The sequence below is a fragment of the Papaver somniferum genome, chromosome 2 (genome assembly GCF_003573695.1).
Source record: "Papaver somniferum cultivar HN1 chromosome 2, ASM357369v1, whole genome shotgun sequence".
Lineage (NCBI taxonomy): Eukaryota > Viridiplantae > Streptophyta > Magnoliopsida > Ranunculales > Papaveraceae > Papaver > Papaver somniferum.
In genome coordinates this window covers 33,462,513-33,482,963 of record NC_039359.1, presented here as the reverse complement: position 1 = coordinate 33,482,963, position 20,451 = coordinate 33,462,513, and the positions used below count along the sequence as shown (strand labels likewise).

General features: G+C 34.2%; 1 protein-coding gene across 3 annotated transcripts; it reads left to right on the top strand.

The window, feature by feature from the left end:
* Positions 1–14,296: 14,296 nt before the first annotated feature.
* Positions 14,297–18,417, top strand: LOC113347320 (kinesin-like protein KIN-14B). 3 transcript variants are annotated; one of them, XR_003358874.1, is made up of 8 exons: positions 14,297–15,478; positions 15,683–15,856; positions 16,540–16,784; positions 16,917–17,042; positions 17,219–17,295; positions 17,378–17,625; positions 17,720–17,857; positions 18,113–18,417. XR_003358874.1 is itself a non-coding variant. In XM_026590955.1 (8 exons), the coding sequence occupies exons 4-8, from the start codon at positions 16,960–16,962 to the stop codon at positions 18,149–18,151; spliced, it is 489 nt and encodes a 162-aa protein (XP_026446740.1). In that variant the 5' UTR covers positions 14,297–15,478; positions 15,683–15,856; positions 16,540–16,784; positions 16,917–16,959; the 3' UTR covers positions 18,152–18,414. The 3 variants fall into 3 exon arrangements, 2 of the variants coding, with proteins under 2 accessions (XP_026446740.1, XP_026446739.1); XM_026590955.1 differs by having other exon boundaries at positions 17,378–17,529; positions 18,113–18,414; XM_026590954.1 differs by lacking the exon at positions 18,113–18,417 and having other exon boundaries at positions 16,947–17,042; positions 17,378–17,529; positions 17,720–18,013.
* The last annotated feature ends 2,034 nt before the right edge of the window (positions 18,418–20,451 follow it).

The window sequence follows — 20,451 nt, the reverse complement described above, 5'->3', positions numbered from 1 at the left end:
TAGGAGATAAAGTAAATAAACTTTTGAGGGATAGATGAGTTCAAGTCTCCACATACCTTTTGTTGATGAAGTTCCACAAGCTCCCCTTAGTAGTTCTCCGTCTTTGATCGATGAATGTCGTGAAGTCTAATAATGCTCCACTACACTTTCTATCCTAATCCAAGACTTAGTTATAAGTAGACTAGAAAACAATACTTATAGTTTTGGTAGCTAAACTTGACAACAAGCTTGACATAACAACGCTTGCGAGTTCGACCGAGCAGTGCTCTAACATTCTCCCCCTTTGTCAATTTTAGTGACAAAACTATCAATACATATGGATTACAAAATAAATAAACTTTGTAGATGCTCATCCAAATGCTTGATTTCTTTGGTTCTTCAACATTACTCTAAATCTTCGTCACTTCCAAGTACTCTAGTGATTCTGAATGTGTTTAACTCAGCATCGTAATTGTTGAAGATCCGTAGCTATAACAACGAGAAACTAGTAGCTCCTCATCATTGTTATACAGTGTCATAGTATTATTACACAACATCAAAGTCCAATTGTATCACAACTTTGACAACAATACTATGGTGATATGTATCACTCCCTCTTAGTCAATACTTCATCTCACATGAAAACTACTCTCCCTTACATAAATGATCTGTAAACCTTATGTATTTTTAGTGTGAACTACACATTAATTCTCCCCATTTTTGTCAATATAAATTGGTAAAGGTACGAAAAATAGTGAGATCATAATGAAATTCTCATAGAGATACTTCATGACTAAAAGAGAACATATCAACTTTACTTCGATGATTTCATAAAGTCGAAACTTAGTGTACTCATCAATGAGTTTATAAAGATACAAGAAAACTCCTACAATATTCCACAACCGCACCCCCCTCAAAGATTTGACAATTAAGCACAAGTTCAATTAAGAACTCTCCCCCATGAAATGTCATTCCCGAAAGAACAACAAGAGCGACCTTAATTTCACGAGAAAGGAGGGATTTCTTTGAACATAACAAATCACATACGAATATGAATTTGAATCCAAAAAATACTCAATTAAATTAACCACAAGTGGACCCATGATTAATTTAATCGGAAATGCTCAACATAAGAAAACTTACGGAGTCGCACAATATATACATAAAATATGGATCAGGGAAGATCAATATTGCGGAATAGTCAAGGAATCGTTCTATTTTCCATCACTATTTGCACAATGACATACAATAGACATAATCCTTGTAAACAAAAGTTCATCCTATCTTCCATCAATATTTGCATAATGACATACAATAGGCTTAAAACTTTTGTAATGTCAAAAGTTCATTCATTCTTTTATCAATACATGCATATCGACATACGAAAGACTTAACTTTTTACAAGGTATGGGACAATCATAGTTCAAGGACGCAAACACACATATCCCATAACAAATTTGCAATATATAAAACCATAAATATTAATAATGCAAAAATCATCTTCCAAACAACTTTTAGAATTTAAACAAATAAACCTAAAAACATGAAGATGAAAAACGTTGGACATAGATATGTGTAATCACAATAATGGCTATTCCAAAAACTAGTTATTCTTCCTAAAAAAACAAGAATGAAATTATCATAAGAAGATTTACTAGATTTTAAGACCTTTGAAGAATTCTTTATCGTCCCTGAACTCTTTGTCCTCAACAACCATTGGGACATAAGGTTCATGAAAATATGAGTTAATATCAATAAACCTTCTTGACTGATATCGAACCAGGGCCTTCTGAATCTCATGAGTCTTAAGCACAAAAGCCTTTATTTTTTGAATCTCCTTTCGTGTCTCCTTCAATACTTCAAGAACATCAGAAAACTTCTGAGAATTTGAAGACACAACTCTTGGCTTCCTCACATTCCTTCTTTTCCTTTTAAAAGATGAAGGCAACAGAGATTTCTCTTTTTCCTTCATGATTGATGGATTGACAATCTTATTAACATCCTTTCCATCAGAAGACGTGATGCTTGGAGTATCCATAAGCGTATGGGTTTGTGGAGGAAATCACAACTTAACTCAACAAGTAGTCTTAAGATAAAAGAAGTTTCAGGGAAGGAAAAAGGAATGTAGGGTTGCGCAACCTTTAACAGGTTCATGCACGCACAATTCTGAACCCTAGAGAGAGTAGAATTGTCGAGAATAACCCTCCTTTATTGATAAACAAGGAATTCCAATTTTGTATCAAAAAAACATAACTGAGAAAAGATGAAAACAAACTTTTCCTAAAACCTGAGATGTGCACAACCTTGTCTGTTTTGATCAGGCACATGAGACAAGATCAATAATCAACACAATCAAGTTGTGTTGCGGTGAGCAACAATCTGTCCACCATATTCCTCTTGAGAGGAATCCATAGACCTCTGTCTATCAAAATGATTGGACCATATTTTCTTCTCTAATGTCTTGTTTTATCCTTGGAAACTAACTTCTTAGACGAAGATAAAATCTTACATACCTCGGCGGTCTTTTGAGCAAGTTTGAGCTTGTTTGCTAATCGATTTGCTCTTAGTTGAAGTTTGCTGACATGTCTCAACTTGTGTTTGTAGTTGTAACACTTTGATAGTTCATGACCTTTGAGTGAACAATATGAGCACGTCAATCTTAGATATAATTTAGGCATCTGAAATGTGCAAGATGCTAGACACATAGTGGAACCTGAAACATTATACACGGAGTTTCCAAAAGAAAGGTCAATTTTATCTTCCAGATTGGTTGAGTTTTCTTCTGAAAGAATATCAAGATTGATGTATGTATTGCTACAATTATCAAAATCAATATTTTGACAAAGAAGTGCAACACTTGATTTTTCGTCTTCATTAGAATCATAGTTGTCAGACATTTCATGAAGAGTTGCAGCAAGACCTTTGTTCCCGGTGTATTTCTTTTGATTTGGACACTCATTTGCAAAATGACCAAAACCTTTACACTTGAAGCACTGAGGCATATCCTCGTCATCAGTCTCATCATTATCCCTGTTTTTAGGAGGAACACGATTATGGGGCTTAACTGATGACCTAGATTTATCTCTGGAGAACCATTTACTCCTCTTCAAAAGAAGATCTCTAAACTGTCTTGTGATCAACGAGACTAACTTGTTAAGATCTTCATCTGATGAATCAGCCTCATAAAGATCATCTTCAGAAATACAAACCTTTTATTTTTATCAAGTAATTTAGTGTTCTTTTGTGCTTTGAAAGCAACATCCTTCCTAGATTTGGATGTATGCTCATGATCAAAGATCTTTAGCTTCCCAACGAGAGTATTTCTGGACAGCGTTGCACGATTATTTCCTTCAACGATGGCATGCTTCTTAGAATCGTATTTAGATGGCAGCGATCTGAGAATTTTCATCACGATGTCCTTTTCAGGAATGGTCTTACCTAATGAAAAAGATGCATTAACAATTTCAGACACTTTGTGATTAAACTCATCAAATGATTCTTCATCTACCATACGAAGGTTTTCCCAATCAGAATTTAGGTTTTGAAGCCTAGCTACTTTCTCACTGGTATTTCCCTTCAAATACGGTTTCTAAGATATCCCAGGCTTCTTTAGACTTAGTGCACGCAGTCACATGGTCCTGAAGATCTGGGGCAATGGCATGTATGATAGCATTTAAGCCGTCGGAATTTTGCTTTGCAGCAAGAATTATTCTAGACTATGCCTACCAATATCCTTCGGTATAGATACATCGCTTTCTGTATTAAACGTAGGCTCATAGCCATTATCAACACGTACCCATGTTTGAAAATTACGATCTTGAAGAAAAGCACGCATATCAATTTTCCACCATAAGTAGTTTGAGCCATCGAAGACTGGTGGTACATTTATGGAGATAGAATTCATGTCCATAAGTCAAATCGCTACAAACACAGACTTCTAAGGTCTTTAAACGTGTTTGCCTGCTCTGATACCAATTGAGAAAGCGGGGGTCTAATAAGCACACCCAATATTTCGATTAGCAATATGTATGGACTAACTCCAATACACTTTTAAGAGAATCAACTAGACAGTCAGACTCAATCTTAATAAAAGTATATCAAAGAGTCATATCTCACTTTCTGGATTCAATACTTACTCAAGCAAATAGAAATCTGCGAGTCTAATTGAATACAAAAGAAATCACTTGAACGGTACCAAAGACCAATGTTCAAGGATCAATCAATTTCAATCAACAACCAAAGGTTAGATTTCCCAATTAATCGATTCAACGCACAACCTGTGATATTTCAATTATATAACAAAATATAATGCAAAAAACAAATAACACTGACACCCGAAGTTTTATTAACGAGGAAATTACAAATGCAGAAAAACCCCGGGACTTAGTCCAGATTGAACACACACTGTATTAAGCCGCTACATACATTAGCCTACTACAACTAACTTCGGTCTGGACTGTAGTTGAACCCCAATCAATCTCACACCGATCCAAGGTACAGTTATGCTCCTTAAGTCTCTTATCCCAGCAGGATACTACGTAGTTGATTCCCTTAGCTGATCTGACCCACAACTAAGAGTTGCTACGACCCAAAGTCGAAGACTTTAATAAACAAATCTCTATCACACAGAAAAGTCTACGGTAATAGATAAATCTGTCTCCCACAGAAATACCTACGATTTTTTGTTCCGTCTTTTGATAAATCAAGGTGAACATGAACCAATTGATAACTATGACTTATATTCCCAAAGAACAACCTAGAATTATCAATCACCTCACAACAATCTTAATCGAATAGCGAAAGAAGATATTGCGGAATCATAAACGATGAGACGAAGATGTTTGTGACTTCTTTATATCTTGCCTATCGGAGAAATCAATCTCAAGCCAATCTTACTATTGTACTTAGTACGATAGAAATAACAAGATCAGATCACATAACTACAAGAAAAGTAGTATCGGTATGGCTTCACAATCTCAATGAAGTCTTCAAGTCGTTAACCTACATGGTCTCGATAGAAACCTAAGGTTAAAGGAGAATCGACTCTAGCTAATACAACTAGTATCACACAGGAGGTGTGGGGATTAGGTTTCCCAGTTGCTAGAGTTCTCCTTTATATAGTCTTTCAAATCAGGGTTTGCAATTAATGTTATCTTAGAAACAAAACATTCAATATTCACCGTTAGATGAAAACCTGATTAGATTCAAGCTAATATCTTTCAAATGTTAGATCGAAACTTAGCTTGTTATACACAAATGAAATGCACGTTTATTTAGGTTTATGTAACCGTACCCAAACATGTACATCTAGTTGGTTCAACAATAGTTAACCAAATGGTTAGCCATATGAGCACTTTCATATCAACCATATTCTTCTTTACCATAACTAGTTCAAATGACTCAAACCTAGAGAGTTGTTCAATTGCTTAGATCTTATAGAAGTATACAAGACACAATCGGAGCAAAAACGATTTGATTCACTCGAATCGATTCATGAACTTTATAGCCACGGTTTGCAAACTTTCATTCCTTAGTTTATATAAGTTTAAGTTCACGAATAATCGTTTTTAGAAAATAACCAACTTAAGTACGCATACTGGTACGCGGACTTAAGTACCTGGAATAAGTTTGTTTTCAGTTCACAAACTCTAGCAGAAATTCACGGGATGTGAACTTCCGACAGTACGCGGACTTGGAATGCGGACTCTAGTTACGGTTTTCCTGAGCAGTAAAGTACGCATACTTTGGTTCAAGGAATAAGGACTTATACACGTATGAGTTACCACACAATATTTATATCCAACCATGGTTATATAATCTAAACTCTCATTTCAATCATTGAAACATTCTTAGAGGATGTTACATAGTTGTTGTTCACACACTATTTTTCGTCAGAGCAATTCTCAAGTAATTGAAACTTAATATGACTTTCGTCACTAGTAAATATGAACTTGGCCAAAGTGAAAGCTTACCAACACATATTTCGAGAAATAGATAAGCGAGATAAACTCGACTCGAAATAGCAAATGTGTATAATCAAAGTCTATATAGCAAAACGACTTTTGTCTCAAGATAGGAGATTAGTGAATAGACTTTTTAGTGATAGATAAGTTCAAGTCTCCACATACATTTTAGTCCATGAAGTTCCACCAGTTCCTTGAGTAGTTCTTCGTCTTTGTATGATGATCTCCATGGAGTCTTGAGCTCAACTATACTTTCTATACTAGTCCGAGACTTAGCTATAAGTAAACTAGAAATCAAGACTTATAGTTTTGATCACTAACATTGACAAACATGCTTGATATATCAACGCATGCGAGTTCGACTGAGCAGTGCTCTAACATTAACCTCAAGAGGAAGGATGATGTCATCATCGCATCCGTTACTTCTTCACTTTCTTCAGGTCTTCGGAGTGTTACTTGTACGTCTCATCATTCCTAGAATTTCTAGTCTAACCTAAACGAAGTTGACTCTAGTATTTAATCAAGCAACTCTGGATGAGTTTTAAAACTAAATTATGACAACCAACCTTGACATACCAACGCTTGGTGGGTTCAACAGAGCTGTGCTCTAACAATCTCCCCCCTTTGTCAATTTTAGTGAGGAAACTCTTATTCCCTCCGTCCCAGTTTAGATGAAGATTTTAGGGTTTTTACAACTCCCATATTACTTGAAGGTTATCCTTTTTTTCCCCAAAAATTTCCTGATTTGTCCATGCTTTGGAATCATATACAAACACAAAATATAATATAAACTCAATTTCCCAATTTTTTTTTTTAAATAATACACTAGATTCCAATTTCACACTAAAATCTAGGAATTTAAATCTAAAGATTTAAATATTTTAGGAGGTATTAATGAGGGTAGATTTGGAAAATATATAGTGTCTCTGTTGTTTCTTAATATGTGTGAAAAAACCTAAACCTTCATCTAAAATGGGACGGACGGAGTATTACATATGGATCTAAACGAATTACAAAATAACTTGTTCTTCATACGCTTGATTTCAAGTTTCAATAACACAATATATAACCTGCGTATATTCAAAATAAATGTCGTTGTTGAAACTTGAATAACAAAAGATCTTACTCCTCCTAAAGGCAAGCTAGGTAAATATTCAATCCGAACATCTTTGTTATTCCCCCTTTGGAGTATGAAATACTACACAACATTATGATATGTTTCTCCCCCTTAGTCTATGCTTTACTCTTTCGTTAGATATATAGTTTAAGCATAAATGTCATTTCCCGGTGATTAAAAATCACTTGTTTACTCCATATATTTCTCCCCATTTTTGTCATAAAAAAATGACAAAAGTACGAGCAAACAAAGGACAAACCGAAAGCAAGACTTGTACAACCTATAAGAGTTAAGCACGATGGTTTCACATACCATTTTAGATAACCAATACTAAAACCGAAACTAAAAAAGTAATCTAGATTTAGTATGTTATCAAGGACACAATTTCCCGAATAAACTTTCCCTTTAGTCCGACAAATCGACTACGATACTTAATTATTTTGTCGAACTGATTGCGTATGTACAATCGCTTATTTCGACAAGACCCAAATACGGATCAAAATTAACTTTATTTCTCTTATCACATTCTAATTATTCCATAAAATGATTTAGACCTTTTCTTTTAGACAATACAAACACCAGGTTAGTTAACTAGTTTTTCTTGTCAAGGCATTTGATTAGACATGAATAACCGAATCCTCCATTTGGTAAGTCTAACTAAGATCAGAATTAACTTAGTTTCTCTTATCTGGAATCAAATGAACTAAACAAATGATCCTGTAATTTTTGTTAAGCAAAAACAATATATATACAAATCAAATAAATTGACTTGATATAGTTTTTCTTAACCGGAAGCAATTGAAACAAATATAATCAATGTAAACACCACAATTGCACTGAATTTCGTTAAGCAAAAACACTTGATACCAAACAATAAAGAAGATACCAAATCATAAGCCAAATAAATTGACACGGTTTTTCTTAACAAGAAACAATTGAATCACAATAATCAATCCATAAAACATAATGGAAAATATCAATTGTACCGAAATTTTGTTAAGCAAAAGAAAAATATATGCAATAAACTCAAGCTTTTCTTCAACAAAAAAAATGATTAACTAACAATAAAAATCGTTACTTCAATTTCCGCAGCCACTTCTCCCCAAAAAGATATATCGTTTAAGCGCAAGTTCAAATAAGAACTCTTCTCCAGTTTGTTGTCATCCTCTCGTGAGAACAAAAGAACAACAATAAAAGTAACCTTTACCATAGAAAAGTTGAATCGGTTTTAACTAATGCGTCCAATAGCAAAAGTTTAAACCCGAAACACATATGTTATGCTAAACACAACTTATGTAAACATAAATTAATTATCAACATATTGTGACTTTTCACATATGAGTTTCAGTCAGAACACCTAATGATCCATTTATAAAACCTACCAACAATGGCTAGAACTTAATCCCGCTAAATCAAAAAGTCACACGAACCATAAGGGATATCATCATATGAGATCGAAAATAAGGTTAATAAAAAAACGAAAGCAAATAGCATAAAATATAAGCATTCATACACATGCTATGCAATCAGAAACTATCAAGAATGAACCAAAAGATTTAAAAGATAAATAATTATTTATTCATAATAATAGTTTTATTCGAAATAAACCTTATACAAAATATATAAATAAATCAAAAAATTGATGTTTATTTTCCGGATCAAGTATCTCAGCATATGACATAATCCTTAGTGGTGCTGTAATTGTTCACTGAGGTTTCGTCAGTGTTTAAGCTCTTGAAGCACGTCTCGAGAGACTTGTCATCAACTAATTCTTCTTTTTCAAGTTTTTCAACTTGTTCCTTCATGTCTAGAAGATTAGCTTTTGTCTCTTCAATTCTTTCCTTTATCCAATCTTGATTTCGAACCATTGTAATGAGATTGGTTCATAGTTATTCAAAACCATTGATAAAGTTTACCATACTGTCAGTAGGTATCCACTTCGTTTCTTTTGGATCTTGAAGGTTGAAAGCCAAAAGACATGACTCATCTTGGGATCCAATAGAACTATCAGATTCATAATTAGACATAATTTTTTATATGATCTTGTTATTCTTTTCTGTATCGGTTCCCAGACAATTATTAACTTTAAGAGCTTCCTCCTTATTAACCTTTGTAATACTGCGAGTTATTGGAGGCATGCTCAAGGATTTAAATAAGAATTAATCAGGGTTTCTCAATACAGGCAAGTGAGAATTTTTCTTGGAAGAAAAAACTTTCGGATCGAAAATATCTAGAGACTGTCGTGAATATACAAAGTATATATTTTGTTTCCTTTGTCCGAAACTCTCAATCTGGAAGTTTATAGGATGAATATTAAAATTTAAAAATCTTAAATAAATCCTAATTATGAGAGGCCAGTGATAAACATGAAACTTTTTTTTAGACAAAATGGATTTGCAATTACTCGAAAATTGTCATAAAATTATTCTGATATTTACTAACACAAAAGAAAATTGTGCTCTCGTTTATGTGCTTCCTCATCCCGAAATTATGAGCACAAATATGGATGAGGGTGCACAGACTCCATACAACTAAGATGTACCGGAGTCTCCTTGTCATGCTTACAACTAGTTTCAGAACCATTGTTCATGTTTCTCTTTGGAGATTTCTAATCAAAGTATTCTCTCCCAGAAATTTGATCTTTCCTTGTGATGCAAGTTTGATCATGTGGAGAAAACAGACTGATATGAGAATCTTCGGAGATAGAAAAATCCATTTTAATTATGTTAATGATATTTTCATTTGATCTTCTCATTCTAATGATTTCCTTATAATTCATATCAGTTTGGTCATCAGAAATAATTGAGGGATTTTTCTGAATCCTTTTCTGATTGCTATTCTTATAAGAAATTATCTCATTTCCTTTCTCCTGGAAATGTTCAGTAGGGAAACTACTTTCATGTGAACAGAGACTGTTTCGACATGAGTGAGGTGGAAACTTTTTACAGAAGTGATTATCAACTCTTTCATCAGTTTGATCTTTCAGTTTTTTAAGACAAGATACTTCTTTTAACACTTTTACAACAGTATTTTGTAGAAGCACAAGTTTCTTGTCAAGTGACTGAAAGCAAAATTCCTTATGATCTTTTCACAGAATCGATTCAAAGCTTCCCTTGAACTATATTTCGTTTGATCATTAGTAAATTTAGAAAGAGGCTTTTTCAGTCTCTTCTGACTTGATGTAGTTAGGAGGACTACCTTCATTATCATGATATGTTTTAGATGTGATCAAACAAGTCTTGTCATCATGATCTGTAAAAGCCGAGAATGGAATTTTGGTTTCTTCATCCGATAAATTATAACAAAATCTGTTAGAGCATTGATCGGTCGAACTCATAAGTGTTTTTATCTCAAGCTTATTGTCAAATTTAGTTGCAAAACTATATCTTGATTTCTAGTCTACCATTAGTTAAGTCTCGATCTAGGATAAAGGTAGTTGAGAAACAAACAAATCATCATTTTCTCTCTACCGTTTAAAGGCGAAGATTAACCGAATATTTTGGAGAACTTCATCAACAAAAGGTAATTAAGTGAAGATTGAACCACCTAATTCTAAAGTTATATTCACTTTTTTATCCTTGAGACGGTTGTCGCATAACTAATTTGAGTAGCTTGCATAGACAAAAATTTCGAGTCGAGAACTAATTATTTAGCTTACGAATTTCTCGAAATATAGTGACTAAGATTAATGAACATTTTTTCATACTTGATCAATTTTGGTGGAGAACAATTCATTATTCGGAACCAAATCATGATTCAATTGTATCATTCGAAAACAGCCTGGAACAGTGGTATGTGTCATTGATGTTATTTGGGAATGTTTTGAATTGATTAAGAGAAATATAAAACTAATATATTCGGAATACAAGACACTGTTATAGTCTTACAAACTAAGAAAACTGTTATATGTCTGAAGCTGTATTACATGTACCCGTATACATAGCGGAGTAGCTATATATCGACATACCCATTTGTGTGATACGCATATTCGTATGCACATCATGGGAAAGTACTGTTGTTTCATGATCTGGATAGGTATGTATATTTGTATACAAAACATTTTGGAACTGTGACCGGGTTTAAATATTCAAACTGGTATGCGAACCAATACAATTTTATGTTCCTAAACCAGTTTAGTACCCAAATCGGTACGCAAACTGAAAAGGTTATGTGAACTCCGGAACCAGAAAAATCTTAAGGTTTCCAAACCAGTTTGCAAACTCAAAAAGTTATGTTAACTCTGGAACTCAGTTTTGTACCTAAGTTTGCAAACCGGTACGTGAACTAAAAAATTTCTGTCAACTCCGGAACTTGGCTTTGCTCATAAGTTTTCAAAACGTTCCGCGAACCATGACTCAACCGATTCACGAACAACTCATGTATTTGTACTTTGTGCGTTTACAAACTATGTCGATTGTGTTCAAATGCAATTAATATTTCTATGAGATGATTTACATTTGATAAATTCTCTATTAAAACATTAGACTCATTTGATCACATAATTGTGACTCAAGATTAATATCTCTGTGTTCATGAAAATGAGTGTTAATCTTTTTAAGTTCAAATTTACTAGTTTCAGCTAACCATGTTGGACATAGTCTTTGTACACGGTTCGGCTACGATTTACCAAAACAGAGTATATATCTTGTTATGTGAATAAGATTTAAAGTCTTTATTTATGGTGAATATTGTTTGCTTGGTTCCAAAGTTATCTTAGTTTAAACCTAAAGCAACATATGCTTTGAAGTCTATATAAGGGGAACTCTTAGAAACTGGGATCTTTATATCCTGACACTATTTTTTTGGTGTGTCCTAGTTGTATCTCCTCTCCAGAAACCCTTTTAGGGTTTAGCGACTATCAAAGACTTCACTGGGATTCGTGAAGCCAAGTCCAATTATCTTTTGTCTTGATAACTTGAGTATCTTGATCTTGTTTGATTATTGGTTTATCACTTGAACAAGATAAGTTCTTTTCGTATCAACTTTGTGATTCTACAAGTTTTATACTTGTGAGGTGAATAATAATATAGGCTGCACCTCGGGTTGCATAAGTCCGGATTTTGAGGATAGCTAGACTTCTGTCAAATTGCTATCGATTTCCATCACCTTAATCCTACATTTTATTTGATCATATGTTTCAATCGTAAATCAGGAAATCAATTATACATGCTTAATCTGTAGGAGGAAGTTTTGGTTTAAAGTCTTCAATTGAGTTGAAGCAATTCTTAGTTGGTATGATGTCATCTAAGAGAATTAATTGCGCGAAGTCCTTCTGGGATTCAAGAGGCGTAAGGAGCGTGACTGTACTTGAAGCAGTGGGAGATTGATTTCGAGATTAACTATATTACAGACCAAAGTTAATTGGTAGTAGGCTAGTGTCTGTAGTGCCTTTATACAGTTTGTGTTCAATCTGGACTAGGTCCCGAGGTTTTTCTGCATTTGCGGTTTCCTCGCTAACAAAATTTCTGGTGTCTGTGTTATTTGTTTTTCCGCATTATATTGTTTATCTTTATAATTAAAATATCACAGTTGGATACGACTTGATTGATCCTTGAACACTGATCTTTGGTACCGTCCAAGAACTCTGTTGTGATTAGGTTCACGGATTCAATTCTGTAAACGTTCTAATCGCAAGAGAGATAGAGATATAACTCTAGACACTTTTCTTGATTGAGTTTTAACTCTCGGGGTTGTGTTGAGTTTTTCCACACAGATTGCCTATGAAAAAGTTGGTGGTGTGTTTTGGTAACCCCAGTGTTTTCAGAATCATTAGTCAGAGTCTTTGGCTGAAACCCTTGTTCTTGAGTAAGAGTTTTATCAAGAGCTTTCTACTTTGACAGTGAGATCCATATTCTCTTTGGCTACAATATTTAGTTGTATGTCCTTTTCTCTGGTCTCTTGTCTAAGAAGATTAGATTTTGTTTTTAATAATAACATTCTAGTAGACAGAGATCTGATAGGCTTTAGGAGTTTTACAAATTCTTTTCCAGCACCTTCTTTTTCATCAGAGATGGACTCAGATGTACTATTGATTTCCTTAACTCCTGGATCATGAGTTAATGATGTAGTAACATCCTCAACTTTTGAGTATTCGTGAACTTGCATAACGTTAACTGAATCAACCATAAATTCAAATCTTATAGGTTGGATCGCATCAAACACAGATTGTTAGATCTTTTCGTGTTTTCCTGCTCTGATACCAATTGAAAAGACAAGTGTTAGAGGATTGCTCGGTCGAACTCGCATGCGTTGCTATCTAAATCATGTTTGTCAATGTTAGTGATCAAAACTATAAGTCTTGATTTCTATCCTATCTGTAGATGTCACGGACTATGACATAGATAGTGTAGTTGAGCTTAAATCTCTCGACGTTCATCTCTTGAAGACGAAGAACTACTAAGGGGATCTTGTGGAACTTCTTCGAAAAAAGGTATATGGAGACTTGAACTTATCTATCACTTGGAAAGTTTATTTCTATTATCTTCTATATTGAGACATAAGTCGTGTTACAATATAGTTTTCTCTATACACATTTGAGATTTCGAGCTGAGTATAACTCACTTACATATTTATCGAAATATGTGTTAGTAAGCTTTCGCTTTGACCAAGTTCATCTTATATCATGAGAAAATTTCCGAGTAACATCTTACATGGTTTGTGTGATACAATCATTTGGTGCAAGAATTGGAAAGTTTCAATAATGATTATTTCAATATGTTGAAAATTGCTTTGATGCTAATAGTGTGTGAAAACGGATATTGACATTATAGAAGAATGTTTCAATGATTGAAATAAAGAGTTGATGATGTAACCATTTTTGGATATAAGCATATATAGTGTGTTCGCACGTTAGTGTATAAGTCCATAAACCGGAAACCAAGAGTATGCATATGTGTGTATACGAAATTGGTGAAGGCACTACACCAAATTCAGGGATTAGCAACTCAGATTAGCAACAACTTATGAACTGTTGCGAATTTCAGTTGCAAAAACGTTGCAACAGTTTTAAACAGTTACGAAACTTGCAACTGTTTTATTCAGTTGTGATTCGCAACATAATATAGTTGTACGCGTGCGACTCGTGTGTGTGCTTCCCACACTTTCAATCTGACTTGGTTTCAGCCCATCCAGATGTTCAGTCAGCTGTAAAACTGACTCAGGGTTGGACTAAAATCGAACAAAAATCTTATTTTTCATTCTATATTCTCTTTCTCTTTCTCTTCTCTTTAGGGTTCAACTTCTTCTTGTTTGGAGATTCAATCATCTCATCGATCATTCACACGGCGATGATGCTGATAGTGATTATCAGAAACCTTTTTCTTCTTTTATCTTTCTTCTCGGATTCTCTTTATCTAGTTCTCTTCTCTATTTTTAGGGTTCAACTACTCTGATTTCAGAGAACTTACCAAGTCTTACATCAGTAATCTCTCCGAGATTAAGGTCGAATGACTTGTTAATTTCAGAGATATATATCAAATCCGAAGTCATTCCGACCAATTTATTAGGGTAATTTTTTTCAATCTGAGAAAAAAATCTTATTAGGGTTTAGACTAACAAATCTCAGATTTTCTTTCATTTTCTAAATTTAGGTTTATTCTCATAAGTTCAAGATTTGTAGAGTTTTAATGGGTTTCTGGTAAAGTTCATTTATATTGTGGTTTTTTTCGATTGCTCGAAGAGTTAGGGTTCTTCAATTTTTTTAAAGAATTTTTTGTCTTATCCAATTGTTCTTGTTCTTCACTGAGATGAGTTTACGAGATTGAGGTGGAGTTAAAGTTAATATCAGATATGAAAAGATGGGATTTCATCTGATTTGAGTTTGCACAAAAGCCATGAGAATTTGGGGAGGATTTGAACAGAGAAAACTCATATCAAGAGTTTACAAATTCTGGTACTCTCGGTGTTTTGGACCATTTCTTTGTAAGTTTTACTTTTTAAATCTGGGGTTTTGTCCATTTGAGTCTGTATTTCTGTTTTCTGATTAGAGTTTAGAAAGCTATTTACATAACATTCAACCGATGATCTGACAAGGCTATGGGATTATTTCATGGGAGAACGGTCTGTTTTTCTTCTTCATTCATGTTTTGGTTGTGACCGTATATGCTGTGACCGTGGATGTCCATGTTTTTTCGTTGATATTCTGCTTCTCGAGATATCTTTTGGATTTTTGCTTTAATTTGCTTCTGAAGTTAAATTTAGAAATGTTCGTTTTACAACTTTTCTAACCGTAAGAGGTATGAAGAGAATATAAGTCAGTTTCTATTAGTTTCATGCTTAATTAGTTTTGTTGTTTGTACATCTTCTGATTTAATAGTTAGTCACTCTGACTTAATAAAGAGGAATCAGTTAATAAGGAGATGGATGCTAGAGCTGGTGCTGCTTCAAATCACTTGGCAAGGAAAAGATCTCTTATCCTAAGGTTTACTGCAAATTTGATGTAGCCCCTACCCATTTTTTGTTTTGAAACTTTGCTGCTTATTCTTCCTTAATATTTGTTATTTTCTTAAAAATGATACTACTTTCTCTGTACTTAAGTGTATTAGAATTAGAGTTAGATATGTACTAGGATCTTCATTTTTGAACGCTTTCTGTAATTTTCTTAGTTGTGCGTTATTCATGTCAGGTCGACCTTCCCGAGGGTGTTCTACATGTGATTTGATTTGTCTTACGGCTGTTGTAGCTTTCCAGCCATATGAGTATGTCGACAATGTTTGTTTTCCTATAGCTGATCCCTATATGCATTGACATTATCTTGGGGAGCATATGAAGAATGAAAACCTCTTAATAAATACCACAGGTAACCTAAAGGAAACTTATATTGCTGTATTAGAGATCTTTATTTTGTTTACCTAACATTTCATTCGTAATTATTATTCACCTCCATATTGTGCATTGCTTTTAACCATGTTCGGATCTGTTGGTTTTTGATTAAAAATTGCAAAATAGTTCCTTCTGCTGAGAAGGTTTTGAAAATAAACACATAATACCATGCTATTACCCCGATTTGTTAAATTCTTTGGGAAAAATACAAGTACAGTTCCATAATTTGTTAGTTGGTGCTATTTATGTTTTAAATCCATACTCATTTTGTTTGTGAGTATGCAGAGAAGAATCAATTAGTAATAAGAGGTCTTTTAAGTTGGGTGTTGTTTTTCTTTAAGGTTTTGGGGCACAATTTAATTGAGTTGCATTTCTCTATTCTCTATTTTGGTTGTTTTAGACTCCACCTTTGTTTGGACGAAGACAATAAGTAAAAACATAATAAGCGCGTTCATTATATCAGTGTCTTTGTTCAATTAATTTTTAGGCAATTTGTGTACTTGGTTGTATTATGAAACCATTTAAGGAATGCGTCCGACACACAGTACATTCAAATGAAAGCAAAATAAATTTGATAGTTGCAGTACCATACAGATTCTTTTATTTCCAATCTTTTTTCTTCAAGTTATGATTACTTATTAACTGGCAACGGTAGTGCAGTGGACAAGGATTAACTGGCGGCCGGAAATGATATGGTTCGTACTCTTTTTGGATGCCAAGCTCAGAAAGCTCTATATGGTTTAAATTCCTCTTACAACCGATCCATCATCAATGACCTATTAGCGGTTTGAGTTATATTCGATTAGCTACAGAAATTCATCGTGCTGCATAGTGAGCTCAAGAAAATTTCATAATTGCTGCAAAAAATGTATTACAAGTATACAACATCACAATTGCTCCATTAAGTAAGTTCGGAATATTTTCATGTTTAAAATGAAAGAATAATTTTTGTCTTTCAATTTTTAATGGCCATTTACTGCTATATCTCTAACAGAATTTATACCATTTTCATGTTTCAATACTATTTAATCATGTAGAATATTTTGACAAAAAAAAACATCATGTAGAATAGAATATTCCATGGGCCAAAATGATTTCAACGGGGAAGATGCTACTGGAGAGCATGTTACAGACTTGTTGCATGTGACGAAATCGCTATCTGCGTAAGTGGTCTTTTTATTACTCAACATGTCTATTGATTGAAATTTTCTAGCTTACATGTAATAAATTTCAGCCTATTCATCAAAACATGAAGTTTTTACTTGTAGGGCAGACACAAAAGTTTCAACTATTTGGTGTGATAAGGAAGATTCTGACTTTCTTGGTATTTCACTTGTAGTTTGGGTGATGTATTGAAGAAGGTGATGATACCTTATGAGAACTCTAGACTCACAATACTACTCGAATATTCAATAGGTAATCAGTTTTTTTTACTCAAGTGCTGAAGTTGGTTAAATATCATGCCTTTATTAGAGTTTTAAAGTCAAACCTTTTGCAGGAGGAAGCTCAAAAACATTGTTGATCGTAAATGTCTGTCCCAATGCTTCTAATCTGCCCAAGACACTGTCAGCTCTTACTTTCTCTGCAAGAGCTCAGAGTGCGGAGCTAAGTCTTGGGAATCGAGATACCATTAAGAAATGTAGAGATTTTGTAAGTTTGTGCTAAATCTTCTGACAGTGTATTATTCTTTTCAATGGAGTACAGAAGGCCTGGAAAGTTTCCTTTACATTGTAGGCAGATCTAAAGGTTTTTCTTAAGTTCTTTAATATCTCAAAACGTTCTGTTTATGTTGTGTCTAGGGCAATTCGATATTATCTTCATTGTATCATTTTTGCTGCAGTCAGAAAATCCGATGTTGTCTGAAAAGCATAAGATTGAGAAGGATCGAAACACACAACTCAGAAATCAAGTTTCCCATATTTTGCAACTGGAGCAAGACCAGAAAATTCAGATACAAAAACGCGATTCGACAATTCAGGTAGATGCTTTTTTGATCTTTTGTCCCTTAATCCCTCACAACTGTATGACTTTTTCCTTTTTAGCCTCATATTATTAAGCTTGTAGTTTGGTCAATATGTATAAAAGTTGTTTCATTTCTATGTCCAGTAATTTTCTTTGTACAATAGTTATTCACGTCTCTAATGGCATGGAAATTAGATTGTGTATATTAGTTTGTTAAAGTTGTATTTGATGGGTATCCTATGTTTCTTAACAACTCCTCATATAGAAACAGGTGCACCTTAATATATGGATTCACATCTGCAAACTCTAGCGTAGAGAACAAGAATTGGTGCTCCTTAGGTAACTTGAAGAAACTCCAAGATCTCAAAACCTATAGAAGAAGAAGAAAATTTCTTAGAGAAAGATGTAGGAACCAATCTGTTTGACGTTGGCACCAACAGTAGGGAATAATATTGGTAAAGTTTTGCAGAAGAAAGGAAGTTATTCTTCCTCCTCTTTCATTGAAGCTCAAAGTATCTTCTTTTGTAATTTCTTGACATGGATTTGTGATTTATAATAACAGGTTCCTGTTGAATTTCTATTTTCTCATTGGAATGGGTACTTGAATCAATTTTTAAATCTTAGTTGATGTTATTTCTTATTTTGTATTGTATGTATCCTTTAAGCATGAAGAATCCTAATTTATAGGTGGTATTTTATCACCTTCTTAAAGTGATTGTTGTTCTATGTGTTTTGATTGCGAAGGAAGTAAAGCCTGGGTTTAACCTGGTTTTTATTTGTTTTGACTGGTTTTGACCTGGTCAAAACCACTATATTTTGTTGTTACAAAAAATTCGCAATTGTATGCATGTGTTGCGAAACTAGTTCAAACTAGTTTGCAACTGTTGGAAACTGTTGCGACCATCTAAGTCGCGACTGTTCCAAACAGTTGCGAAATTTTTACGTTGCAACAGTTGGAAACTGTTGCGGCTGAAAATTCGCAACGGCTTATGAGCCGTTGCGAAATATTGCAACATCGACTTTCGTGACAGAGCTAAACTGTTACGACCCCGTTTTGCAACTGCCAGTTACTGTTGCGAAACACTAAATTTGGTGTAGTGAGGAGACAGGTTAAGTATGCGTACCCGTAGGCATACTTACAGAAGTTCTTGAACCGAGAATTTCTGTTGAGTTTGGTTTTAGAAAAACTCTTAACTCACCTTAAGTACGCATGCCCGTACGCATACAGGCGGAAGTTTTTGAACCGAAAATTTCTGCTGAGTTTGGGAACTTCACAAACTCAAAACCGGCTGCTTAAGTACGCATACCCGTACGCATACTTAAGCTGTTTACTTTGTCAAATCGGTCAAGTCCATGAACTTAAACATTTAAATCATAAGGAATGCAATCTTTGCAAACCATGGCTATAATGTTCATGATTGATTCAAGTGAATCAAACCGATTTTATTTCAATTGTGTTTTCTAAACAATTGAACAACTCTTAACTAGTTTCATTTGAGTCATTTGAACTAGTTATGGTTAAAATGAATAAGGTTGATATGAGAGTAATTGTATGGCTAACCTTGGTAACTATTTGTGAACCAACATGAGTGTACACGTTTGGGTACGGTTACATAAACCTAAATGAGGGTACATTTCATTTGTGTGTAACAAGCTAAGTTCGATCTACCGGTTGAAAGATATTAGCTTGGTTGAATCAGGTTTTTCATCTAACGATGAATATTGAATGCTTTGTTACCAAGGTAACTTGGATTGCAAACCCTGATTTGAAAACCATATAAAGGAGAACTCTAGCAACTGGGAAACCTAATCCCCACACCTCCTGTGTATTACTAGTTGCATAACTAGATTCGATTCTCCTTTAACCTTAGGTTTCTTCTCGAGACCCTGTAGGTTAACGACTTGAAGACTTCATTGGGATTGTGAAGCAAGACCCAACTATTATCTTTGTAGTAATGCGATCTGATCTTGCTGTTTCTATCGTGTTGAGTGCAATTGAAATAATTGGCTCGAGATTTTATATCTCCGATAGGCAAGATATAAAAGTAATCACAAACAAACTTCGTCTCATTGTTTGTGATTCCACAATAACTTGTTTCACTAGTCGATTAAGTTTATGGTGAGGTTATTGATAATACTGAGCTGTTTATCGGGATTATAGTATGGTATATCAATTGGTTCTTGTTCACCTTGATTTACCAAAAGACGGAACAAAAACTCTTGGGTATTTATGTGGGAGACAAATTTATTCAATCCTATAGACTTTTCTGTGTGAGACAGATTTCTCTACCAAGTCTTCGACTTTGGGTCGTAACAACTCTTAGTTGTGGGTGAGATCATCTAAGGGAATCAAGTGCGTAGTATCCTTCTGGGATCAGAGATGTAAGGAGCGCAACTGTACCTTGAGTCAGTGTGAGATTGATTAGGGTTCAACTACAGTGCAGTCTGAAGTTAATTGGTAGTAGGCTAGTGTCTGTAACGGCTTAATACAGTGTGGCGTTCAATCTGGACTAGGTCCCGGGGTTTTGCTGCATTTTTGGTTTCCTCGTTAACAAAATTATGGTGTCTGTATTATTTATTTCCGCATTATATTTTGTTATATAATTGAAA